Source organism: Podarcis gaigeae (assembly GCF_964106915.1).
Source record: "Podarcis gaigeae genome assembly, chromosome: 7".
Classification (NCBI taxonomy): Eukaryota; Metazoa; Chordata; class Lepidosauria; order Squamata; family Lacertidae; genus Podarcis; species Podarcis gaigeae.
Genome location: NC_139683.1, coordinates 15,909,972 through 15,922,099, shown reverse-complemented (window position 1 = coordinate 15,922,099; position 12,128 = coordinate 15,909,972). Strand labels below are relative to the sequence as shown.

The window sequence follows — 12,128 nt, the reverse complement described above, 5'->3', positions numbered from 1 at the left end:
ACATGCAGCCCTCAAAAGGTTGCCCAGAAGCTAATGTGGCTCTTGGACTGAAAAAGGCTTCCCGCCGCTGTCCTAGGTTCTTCCCATCTCAGATAGCAGAGGTAGGAAAAATCTCTGCAAAACAGTATGGAGAGATAGTCAGATAATACTGAGCTCAGGCAGACCAATGGTCTGATGTGTTTTGAGACCGTTTCATTGATAGGAGCCATATAGCTATTACCCAGATGGCCTGTGCACTATGGCTCTTTTCTGTATATTTGCTGAGCATTAATGCTGGGGCCGTGGTGCGATTTGCTGTTGGTGAAATTGTATTTTGCAGTCGTTGCATATCCCTCTCTGGGATTGTTGGAAACAATGAGGAGCAGGTAACAAGTGCTTTAAATAAATAAATATTTTTTTAAAATACTGGTCTAGTAATGCTGACAGGGCAATGCTGACATGAGAAGGGATTACATCAGTTTGCCCCACCCATGTGAGAGCTCTCCTTCAAATGTTATTGGCAGCAAGCCCTTTGCGGTGATTCTTGTTCTGTTCAGGTATTAAAGACTCTGTAATACAGGCCGGTAATCACAGGTCACAACTGGCATCTTAAATACTACTAAAGAACCAAGCATGTAATTTTTATGGATTGTTCCTGTTCAGCGAGCCCTTTTCCATAAGGACCAAACTTTCAATGAGCAACAAGCTTTGCATCAAGGGCGAATCTCGGTCCAGTATATCTGAAGGAGCGTCTCCACCCCCATCGTTCTACCCAGACACTGAGGTCCAGCACCGAGGGCCTTCTGGCGGTTCCCTCACTGCGAGAAGCCAAGTTACAGGGAACCAGGCAGAGGGCCTTCTCGGTAGTGGTGCCCTCCCTGTGGAACGCCCTCCCACCAGATGTCAAAGAGAACAACAACTACCAGACTTTCAGAAGACATCTGAAGGCAGCCCTGTTTAGGGAAGCTTTTAATGTTTGATGTATTACGGTATTTTAATGTTTTTTTGGAAGCCGCCCAGAGTGGCTGGGGAAGCGCAGCCAGATGGGCAGGGTATAATAATAAATTATTATTGTTGTTGTTCTTCTTCTTATTATTATTATATCATTTGGAAACCTGCGGCCACAAGTTGCTGTTGACTGCATTCCCAGTCAGTCGCAACCTTCTCTCACAGCTCACCCAAACCTTTTAAAGGAGAGATGAGAACGGTTTGCCACAACCCCAGCTCACTCGGCTGCCTGTTTCCGTTGTCATATTGGAGTTGGTGTGGTCACCTATTGGCAGCCACGTGAACTGCAGCATGGCGACAGCCTTACATTTTTATATACAGGCAACTCCCCATTTACGCATGTTCAAGATGCGCACACATTGCTGCAAACCTGGAAGTGGCACGGGAAGAGACAAAAACAGCCCTAAAAGTGTGTGGAAATGACAAAAATGGCACAAAAACAGCATCTAGCAATCCCATGAGCCTTTGCAAGTGCAATCCCAGGAGCCCTTGCATTGACCTTTGAGGCCAATGAAGAGTTGGACTTTGAGCAAGGAGGTTTGGAGAGAGTGATTGTGGGTGGATCTTGTATGTGCTGCTGGTTTTTCAAGGGTTCCCAGAGGTTTAGAGGGTGTTTGCAAGCTTTCTCAATGGTGTTCCCAATATACGAAATTTCGCTTAAATGTGTGGTGCCTGGGAATATTTATGGGGAGGATCGCCTCTCCTAGTATGTCCCACGGAGGACCTTACGGTCTTCAAACAAAATCATCTTGGAGGTCCTGGGCCACAGAGAGGTTAGGCTGGCCTCAACCAGAGCCAGGGCTTTTTCGGCTGTGGCCCCGATCTGGTGGAACGCGCTATCACAAGAGACTTGGGCTCTGCGGGACTTGACAACTTTCCACAGGGCCTGCAAGACAGAGCTGTTCCACCAGGCCTTTGGCCAAGGCACAGTCTGACCCCCTCCTTTGGTAATCCTCACAGAACTCTAGCCCGATGGTTGCCATTAATTTGATTTTGAATTGATTTTAAAATGAATTGATTTTCGAATGCTGTGTTACTTTTATTCTTGTTAGCTGCTCTGAGCCCAGCTTTGGCTGGGGAGGGAGGGATATAAATAAATAAATTATTATTCTTATTATTACTATTATTATTATAAAGATGAGAGTGCTGTTTCACCTACGGGCATCTACTGGTTGCCCACTGTGAGAACAGGATGCTGGAACAGATGGTCCTTTGGCCGAATTCAGCAGGGCTCTTCTTACATTCATACCAGGTATAAACTGCTTTACCTTGTTTATTTTAAGCTGCTAAGGGAACCTTGCGTTTTGGGACAGTTCAAAAATGCTGGAAAGCAATAAATGGGAGCAATAAATGGGGATTGTCCAAGGTATCCTGGAGCTTGGTGTGCCTTGTATTGTGCAGAGTTTCACCCTCGATGTTCTAGGTCAGGAAGCGGGTCAGAAGAGACAGCGTCAGTCCACAGCATCTCTGAGAGAGTGGAATAGTACTGGGATCTGATAAGCTCCGGGATGCTCAATGCACCCAAATCCAGTTCTACTTTTATCTAATCTTTCCCCACTCTCATCCGCTAATCCATATTATACCCCTAGATTCAGAAGGGGGCCTCCCAGTCAAAACATAAACCCTTATCTCCAATGCTAAGTCAAAACCTTTAGCTCAGTGGCACCTTCCCAAGCACTGCCACCCCCCACCAGCACCCATCCAACTTGTTCCCCCCAGCAATTTGCAATCAGTTGCAGGCTTGAGCAAACACAAGACCACGCTTTGCCACAAATTCTCATTCTTGGACATTGTGTACAAGTTTCCTGAAGGAGATAATGCCCTTCCTTGCCTCAGAACCGTAGCTAGGGGATCCTGTAAACAAAACAGTCAACTTGAGCTTTCGCATGGAGAACGGTGCCAAAACAGCCACGTCACAAACTCCAAGGTTGCGTGTTATTGGGAGCGGTGAAGCCAGCATTAAAGGAACATTTGTAACTGCTGTGTGACAACAGTAATTGCCATCTTTCCATGTCCGAGAACAGCTGAGGGGAAAACAAAGGAAATACAGAGCCGAGATGTAGCCACATGACTAGACTTCTGTTGGCGAAGGTTGGTTGAAAAGGCCCAAGATGAAGTGGACACATCCACAGAGGAACTTCTCCTGCTTTCATTGGAAGGCTTTAATCGTGAACTGTCCTCTCCTTCTTATTTTCGCCACTGGTTTCCCTCTTATTTAGGTTTTGTGAAAGTGGGCAGCCTAGAGTAACCTGGTATCTCAGAAACTGGGTCTCTGCTGGCACAGATGTGGGTCACATCTGCACAATACATGGGAGCATAAGGTTGAGGAACACTGGCGTAAATAAACTTGCTTCCATTGGAGATTGCAAGTGGTCCCCTCCTCCAAACCAGCAAATACTATTCCAAGTAAGGGCACTTTCACAGTCATGATTTTGTGGAAAGAATCCTGGGAACTGCTGTTTGTTAAGAGTCTCTTAGCACCCTTAACAAACTATCGTTCCCAGAATGTTGGAGAGGGGGTGGAGATCAGATCTATTAAAGTGGCATAAGGGTGCTTTAAATATCTGGTGTGGATGTGAGCTTTCAACTGCAATTTCCATCTTAGACCTAGTGACTTTAACAACCACCCTAATTTTTCTACTTTTTTGCTGTCCCCCATTCAGCAACCTCCTGCTTTGTGAAACATCTTTGCCCGAAGAAGAGTTCTGGAGACCCTGAAAGCTTGCCACATTTTTGTGACTTTTTGGTTGGTCTTAATAAAAGCATTGCCCAACTCACTTTTTTTTACAATTACCAATGTTCCCTTAAGGCAAAGAAATGACTGGTAATTATTGTTTTTTTAATGATGTCCTAGCAGAATTTCAAGGGAAACATATGCACACTTTAAACCAGGATTGCTTTACATACACAGCACACATTTAAAGCACATTTAGAACACATTGCTTTCCCTGAAGACACCTGGGGAACTGTAGTACACTCTTCACAAAGCTACAAATCCCAGCACCTTTAACAATCTCACTCCTCACACAGCATCCTTTGGGGCACGTCATGCACTTTAAATGTATGATATGTACACAGCCCTGGTCTTAACATGTGCTGTGCTATGAAACAGAAAAAGTGTACCTTGGTTACAGTAAGCCTGCAACTTATGGGGATTGCATCTAAAGCCAAAATTGTGTATAGTGAAAACACATTGGGTTCAATGGCAGGCGCGGTTGCAAAAGTCATTGCTCCCAGAATCCCCATCCCTTTTTATTCCCCCCCCCTCTTTTTGCCATGCATGTAAAGCTGAATGCACACAAGTCAAATGTGCTTAAGTTGTGGGCTTACTGAGCTTAATATTCTAGATGTGGTGGAAATGCAATGGAAGGGAGATGGCAAACTTTATTAGACTCGGTGAAAACAAACATGTGAGGGCTTTCATGAGCATTTGCACATCCAGTTGACAAGTCACGGTAAAAGTAAACTTGCCTGCTCTTTCTCATCATCCTTTCTCCACTATGATACAAAACAGGAATTAGTATGCTTGCTCTGACACCTCTAGGGTCAGTTGAGTAGCACAAAAGGTTCCCAAACACTTCCGTAGCAAGTGAAGTCACAAGGAACCTTGTGGGCTTCCTTCCTCTCAGCATATATGTCTCCTCAGTTTATTTTATTACTCCTTTTAAATCCCCTCCCCTTTCCTTGTCAAGTTGTATGTGCTTCTGGAGAGTTAGGAAGATTATGGTTTTGTTCTCTCTAAAAAATAAAGAGAGAGAGTGCTGTTTGGATGGGTAACCATCGAAACTAGAGTGGAGACCAAAATTCCCCTTCAAGCCAAATTCACAGGAGTTGTCCTGAGGTAAAAATTCTGAGGGAAGCCAGCCGTGTTTTAAAAATAAAGATTATTAACAGTCCTCAGGGCAGGGCAGGGGAGAGCAGAGATTGCTCTCAACTGTAAAGTTAACCACTAGATTTTGCCTCAGGCAAAGTTCACAGCAACTAACTTCAAGGACGCTGGACTGGAGAACAAATTTTCCAGGTGGCCTAGCGACATAGAATCTCTCAGGGCCAAAACGGACACAGCATGGGCTAAAGACCATATCAGCAATTTCCGTGCACGTTTAGATGCGGTTACCTAGTTGGGCACAATGTTCACACAAAAATGGCATGTGGCTGAGAGGAGGGGCAGATTTAGGGTTGTGCGAGTGGGCATGCATGCTTTGGGAAGGAAGCATGAGGCTCTGAGAACGTTCTAGAGTCCTCCCGTCTCCTTCCCCAAACCTGGTTAGCGTATTCCCAGCTTTAGCTCTAGGACCCAACCATAACCCTTATGCCTTCTTCCCAAAGCTGGTCACCTCCTTTCCCCTTTGGGAAAGCAACATGAGGATTTGGGGTGGGGGGCCAAATTTTGGCCTTGCACAGGGCACCATAGTGCCCAAGTCCGCCGCTGCTGAGAGGATAGGGCCATCAATGACAGCTGTGGTAACTTTTTACTGCATCCATTGTTGGAGGTAGTTTGCCTCTGAATACCAGTGAGGAGGGTGCTATAGTACTCGTGTTAAAGCTTACAGGCTTCCTCGTGGAGCTGTTTTTGGGTTTCCCCTCCCTTAGGATTCCTTTTCTAAATACAGTGGTACCTCGGGTTAAGTACTTAATTTGTTCTGGAGGTCCGTTCTTAACCTGAAACTGTTCTTAACCTGAAGCACCACTTTAGCTAATGAGGCCTCCTGCTGCCACTGCGCCGCCATAGCACGATTTCTGTTCTCATCCTGAAGCAAAGTTCTTAACCCAAGGTACTATTTCTGGGTTAGCGGAGTCTGTAACCTAAAGCGTCTGAAACATGAAGCGTATGTAACCCGAGGTACCACTGTATTTTTTGTGGATTTCTGCAAAACATAAAAATTAGGGTTCCCGCCAAGCCTGCTAATATCTACTCCTTGTGCATGAATGATTGTTTTGGCTACATGACCATCTCCACTTGGGAAGCTTCCTTTTACAGTCATACCTCGGGTTACAGATGCTTCAGGCTGTGTTTTTTTGAGTTGCGGACCACCGAAACCCAGAAGTACTGGAATAGGTTACTTCCAGGTTTTGGTGGTCGCGCATGTGCAAAAGCGCCAAATCGCAACCCACGCGTGCACAGATGCACCGCTGCAGGTTGCGAACGTGCATCTCGCACAGATCATGTTCGCAACCCAAGCGTCCACTGTACCGAGTCAGACTCTTGGTCCATGTAGCCCCATATCGTCTGCACTGACTTGCAGTGGCTATCCAGGGTTTCAGGCAGGGGTCTCCCTACCTGGAGATGTTGCGGATCGAACTTTGTGCCTTCTGCTTGCAAAGTAGATGTTCTGCCACTGAACCATGGCCCCATTCTGCACTCGCAGCCTGAACATTAGAAACAGAGGGAATGAATTTGCACCCTGCGGTGTGTTTGTTATAGATAGTGTTTGTGATGTGTGGATGCTGCAAAGGTTGGCTTTTAGGGTTAGGGGTTAGCAGGGTCAGAGTTGGTGTTGAGAGATGAACACCAAAATAAAATAAATGTGAAGCCTTGTGATGTTCTTATCGTGGGGGTTGCTGTTGAATTGCAAAGTCCACAGAAAGCGTTGCCTCGAGTGAACTAAAGGAGTTTCACTTGTTGACTGCTTTTCTACCCGTGACATTATTGCTCTGTCAACTAGGGCCCAAAATACGCAGCAATTTGTTTCCCACATTGTTTATCAGGAAATGGACCCGGAACAGGAAGAACAGGTCAAAGGTCAGCATTAGGACAAACGGGAAAACTTCATACATCAACAAACATTTTCTACCTCTCTTTTTATATAAAAGAAGTCAAGAACTCTTGGAAAAAAGGAAGTGCCATTTTTTTAAAAAAAATCCCACTGCTTTTCCATCTTATAAATTATTTTGCCAAATTTTTCCTGCTGCATATTGACTAAATGCTTCATCAAATGTTTAGAGGTAGAAAGAAGAAATAGGACCGAAATGTATTGTGCAAGTTTCCCAGTTGCTCATTTAGAGGCATAAAGAGGACTGGCACGTTTTCTTTTTTCTTCCAAATGTTAAATGTGTGGCACTTACTGTAAAAGCTTCATGGGGGAGTACCGGTACTGTTGTTTTTTTCTAAAACAAAAAAGCACATCTGATGCTCAGATGAACATAGTGCCTAGGATACTGGAGGGAGTACATAGGCATCATAACTAGTAGACACTTATGGCCTTCTTATTAATCCTCCTCCTCCTTTTTCTCTCCTTCTGCAGTGTCCCACATTCCTGTTTGATATACCATATATTAGATGCCTCTTCAAGTTTTCTCCATATTTCTATGCATTCACATAAGCTCGGCTGTAAGTTTTGGATCGTCCAGCCATCATGCAATGGGTAGTTGTCCCCTTGGTCTTTTGAAATCGCAGGCTCTCCATACCAACAGCTTTATTCCATCTGTCTGAATCACCTCTTGTCAAATGTGCTGCGTATGTCCATTTTATAACCTTATCTTCCATGAATATATGTAATCGCATGGCAGCAAATACTGTGGTGGCGTTTATGAGCCGACATTTAAATACAGTGGTACCTCGGGTTAAGTACTTAATTCGTTCCGGAGGTCCGTTCTTAACCTGAAACTGTTCTTAATCTAAAGCACCACTTTAACTTAATGGAGCCTCCTGATGCTGCTGCGCCGCCGGAGCACGATTTCTGTTCTCATCCTGAAGCAAAGTTCTTAACCCGAGGTACTATTTCTGGGTTAGCGGAGTCTGTAACCAGAAGCATATGTAATCCGAGGTACCACTGTATCTGATACTGAGGTTTTTAAAGGCAATGTGTAGATTTAGCTAAGAAAAACAGATTGCAACTTTACGCATATGTTAAATATCAATCGAAATCATTCAACCCCCATTGCAAACCAGGTTTCATTACCAAAATTTACAGACTTATAGTTGTTTGCAGTGAGCAAATCAAACAAAAGCAATTGAAATAGCTCAACACAACCAATGCTTCAAATGATTCCCCCAAATTCAGCTGAAAATGCAGGTGACAACCAACGTACATATTTGAAGAAAGGAAATACAACTAATGTTAAAGGTTTTACATTAAGCTAGTACAGGAAAATGTTAAGCTTCATATAATAATAGGTGTTGCATTGTATATTGTATATTATATATTGTATATATATTGCATTGTATATGTATATGTGTTGCATTATATTCTAATATTCGGATTATCATGACTGTGTATAGCATGTGTAATAGACACAAACACATACCACAGTGGTACCTCCAGTTACAGATGAAATCTGTTCCGAAGCTCCAGTCGGATCCCGAGGTTTCTGCAACCAGAGGAACTGCGTGGCACAGTAAAGTGCTTCTGCGCATGCGGCAAAACCCGGAAAAGATACTTCCTGGTTTGCCGCATTCGCATCCTGATGGATACAAAACTGGAGGTGTGTGTATCTAGAGGTGCCACTGTATTGTGGTAGTACATGTCATGTAAAGAATTTTTCCGTCCTGAATTTCCAATTATTCACCTTCACTGGATGGAGTCATTGGGGGTTTGTAATATGATAGAAGGAAAAGAACTTCTTCTCCTCTTTCTCCACACTGTGCAAAAAAATTTTCACCTCTGCAACATTCTTTTTTACTAAAACCCTGAATGTTGTAACCTTTCCTCATGGGGAGTTGCTTGACGGAAACTTCAGCATTTGGGAGTCTTTAGTTCTGCTTAATCCGAGCCACACACACTGAATAACGCGAAACAATAAATAAAGAGGGGTGAAGGGAGGGTTTGGCTGTCATTTTAACACAGTTTGGCTCAGGGACTCCCAGAGAAGCAAATAAACACGCCTCAAGAGAGAGGCAAGAGACTACAGTCCATTTGGAAAAAAGGAACTACTAAGATATAAGGAGCAATAAATCATAAGCGCATAAACTGCAATAAATGTCCACAGGACAAAGGTCTGTCTGCACTACATTTGCAGTTTCCAGTTTGTTTCCGAGATCGTTTCAGAGCTTTAAAAAGTGCTAAACAGCTTTAGACCAGGGCTGCCCTCATTCCTTCATATGAGCCTGCCCAAGCATTAAATTGTGGTGATAATAATAATAATAATAATAATAATAATAATAATAATAATAATAATAATAATTTATTATTTATACCCCGCCCATCTGGCTGGGCTTCCCCAGCCACTCTGGACGGCTTCCAGCAAAATATTAAAATACAGTAATGCATCAAACATTAAAAGCTTCCCTAAACAGGTAGCCTACATTGTGCCCTCCAGATCACAGATTACAGGAATTTCAACTAAAGCATTCTGGACAGATGGCCATCCAACCTCTGCTCAAAAACTTCCAGTGAAGGAGAGTTATTCACTTCTCGTAGGAGTCTGTTCCACTGCTCTTACTGTCAGAAAGTTTTCCGAATGTTTAGTCAGAATCTCCTTTTTTGTGACCTGAAGCCAATGGTTCGAGTCCTACCCTCCAGAAAAGGCTGGGATGGAAGACGACTTTCCCTTTTTATGTTTCATTTATTGGGGCCCCGTAACAAAATCCTGCAGTTTGCAGTGCTTCTGTTCAAGGAGCCAGGTCTTCCCCTCTCCCATTTGGTCCCCAACAACATCTTACACTCACTGAGCATGGTTGTGAGCCCCTCTGCCCCCCATTTTGACAGGGGCATCGGATAGATTGCCTCTTGTTTTATGCTGATTATTATACACAGGAAGAATATACAATACACAACAGCAGATTGTATAAAAGCATTTTTTAATTAACTAATTACCTTCTCATTTTTAAAAAAAATGCTTATTGGGTCCCTCTCATTAAGTATCTTCTCACGGATCAGACATGTCTCTTTCCACTATCAATAAGCCATGTAACTAAAAGTATCTATGCGCACAATTTGTTGTTGTCTTTTTAAAGGAATCTTAACCTAAAGACTGATAGGGAAACAACTCAAAATATTACGGGAAACTGGGGGAAGAAGGTAAGCACCGACGAAACATAGAAATTAAATAAAAATGTTTTTAAAAAGCAGTCCCATTTCACATAATTAAGCTCAGCAATGCAATACTTGGATATTATTGTTTTATGTAATAAAGCAACCTGTCACAGTTTCATGTTTGTGTTCACTCACTGTACATTTAAAAATACTTTTAAAAAAAATCAGAGTTTTCTAAACAAATTTACTAGAAATCAGAAGAGGTCAAGAAGTTTTGCAACAACTATTTCACCCCAAGGAGTGTTTCTAATTGAGATTCTATGGGGGAAAGTAACCTTTCCCACTTTTTAAGGGTTTGCTTTTGCCAGAACTTCATTATACACAATTCTGATTCTGATTAGAGGGCACAGTGACATGTGTACACAGTGGCGTTTTTCCCTTGCAAAGAACAGTTAAGGAAAAGGATTGCTGAATGTTCCGCTCAAATGTGTTTTAAAAATGCCAGACATCTTAAAATAAAAAAAATGAAGCTTTTAACTGAGTATGCTTTAAAAAAACACAGAGAGCGACAACTGCAATGGTTAAATATGTGGAAAAGAGATTGTACAAAAGCCTCAGGAAGTCTTACATTATGTTATAGAACACTGTACAGTGAACCCCAGCTTTTCCAAGTTTGGCAGTCAGCTTATGTTTAACACACACTTCACTTCACGACAGCTATCAAACATTTAAAATATAGTTCGTTCTGGCAAGATACATGGAAAGCCACTGCCGGGCTGTGGATAGGCGACATTTGCATCTGAAATGAGTTGCTTAGGACTTTGCAAAATTGTAAGGCAGGTGCACGGTGAACGATCACGGGGTTCATGCATGGCTGCGGCTGGACAACAGATACCACAGAATTTCGATCTGAATGCGCCTTCTGAGCCACTGCTGTGACATGCGCTTAACCATAAAGCAATGGCAGCATGCACACTGCTTCCATACGCTCTAACAACTCTGGAGTGGCTTGCATCAGTCTGACAGGGATGGCGAGCGAATGGAACGTCCGCTGGCAGGGCTGTTGGAGAAGGTGAAAGGCTCTTTCTCTTTCTCTTTGGTGTCATGCTTGTGCTTGTGCTTGTGTTTGTGCTTGTGCTTCTTCTTCTTCTTCTTGTGGTGGTGGTGGTGCTCGCTGTGCTTGGAAGAGCTGGACTCTTTTGTAAAACCGGGCAGCGTGGGCACCGGAATCGGCAGCATGCTTAGCTCTTGCGATGACTGTTCTTTGCCTGAAACAGAAAGGCAGACGTTCCATTGCAGAACAACACAACACACAGAATCTGCCATTCTGAGGCCCTGGGGGAACCACGTGCATTCTTATTATTATTTTTATTATTTTTATTATTATTATTATTATTATTATTATTATTATTATTATTATATCCAAACTTTGCATGTTTCCCCACTACAGGCATCTTTACCTGCGGTGCTTTCGAGGTGGCAAAGTGTTTGAGAACATGTTTGCAAGAGATGCTACAGCATCCCTGAAATCATAAGGGTGGCTTTGAAATCACATCATATGACTGTCCCATGTAGCTTTCTAAATGCTACAACTGATTAGCCAACCTTAGACAATTCAAAATAATAAGTAGCATGGGGGTGGGCCTATCACTTGTCAACAGAGTGCATCCAGTGTATGTGGATGATATCAGGCCCAAACGATAGCGTCTCGAGTAAAGGACTCTAGAAAGCAAGGCTGATAAGCACCTCTGACTCATAACCTGAATACAGTGGTGCCTCGCAAGACGAAATTAATCCGTTCCGTGAGGCTCTTCATATAGCGGTTTTTTCGTCTTGCAAAGCAAGCCCACTGACAGCTGAGCGGATTAGCGTTATTAGCGGTTTAGCGGCTTTTAGCGATCAGCTGTTAAGCGGCTTATCAGCCGATCAGCTGTTAAGCGGCTTAGGAAAAGGGGGGGAAAGGGGAAAACCCCCGCAGGAACTCGCAAGACATTTTCGTCTTGCGAAGCAAGCCCATAGGGAAATTCGTTTTGCGAAGCGCCTCCAAAACGGAAAACCCTTTCGTCTAGCGGGTTTTCCGTCTTGCGAGGCGTTCGTCTTGCGGGGCACCACTGTAATTGCTATCAACAAAAAGGTACACGTTACTGGGCTAGAGAAATCAGTCGCTAAAGAAAAGGTAGGTAAACTGGTTTCTTTTGAAAAATATACCCCTTTTTTACAGATGGG

General features: G+C 43.4%; 1 protein-coding gene across 1 annotated transcript in view; it reads right to left on the bottom strand.

Moving 5' to 3' along the window:
- Positions 1–9,710: 9,710 nt before the first annotated feature.
- Positions 9,711–12,128, bottom strand: part of TAF2 (TATA-box binding protein associated factor 2) — a 61,571-nt gene continuing 59,153 nt past the window's right edge. Inside the window, exon 26 of the mRNA XM_083749013.1 lies at positions 9,711–11,170. Coding sequence (XP_083605139.1) covers positions 10,917–11,170 — 254 coding nt within the window. The 3' untranslated portion in view covers positions 9,711–10,916. The remainder of the gene's footprint in view (positions 11,171–12,128) is intronic.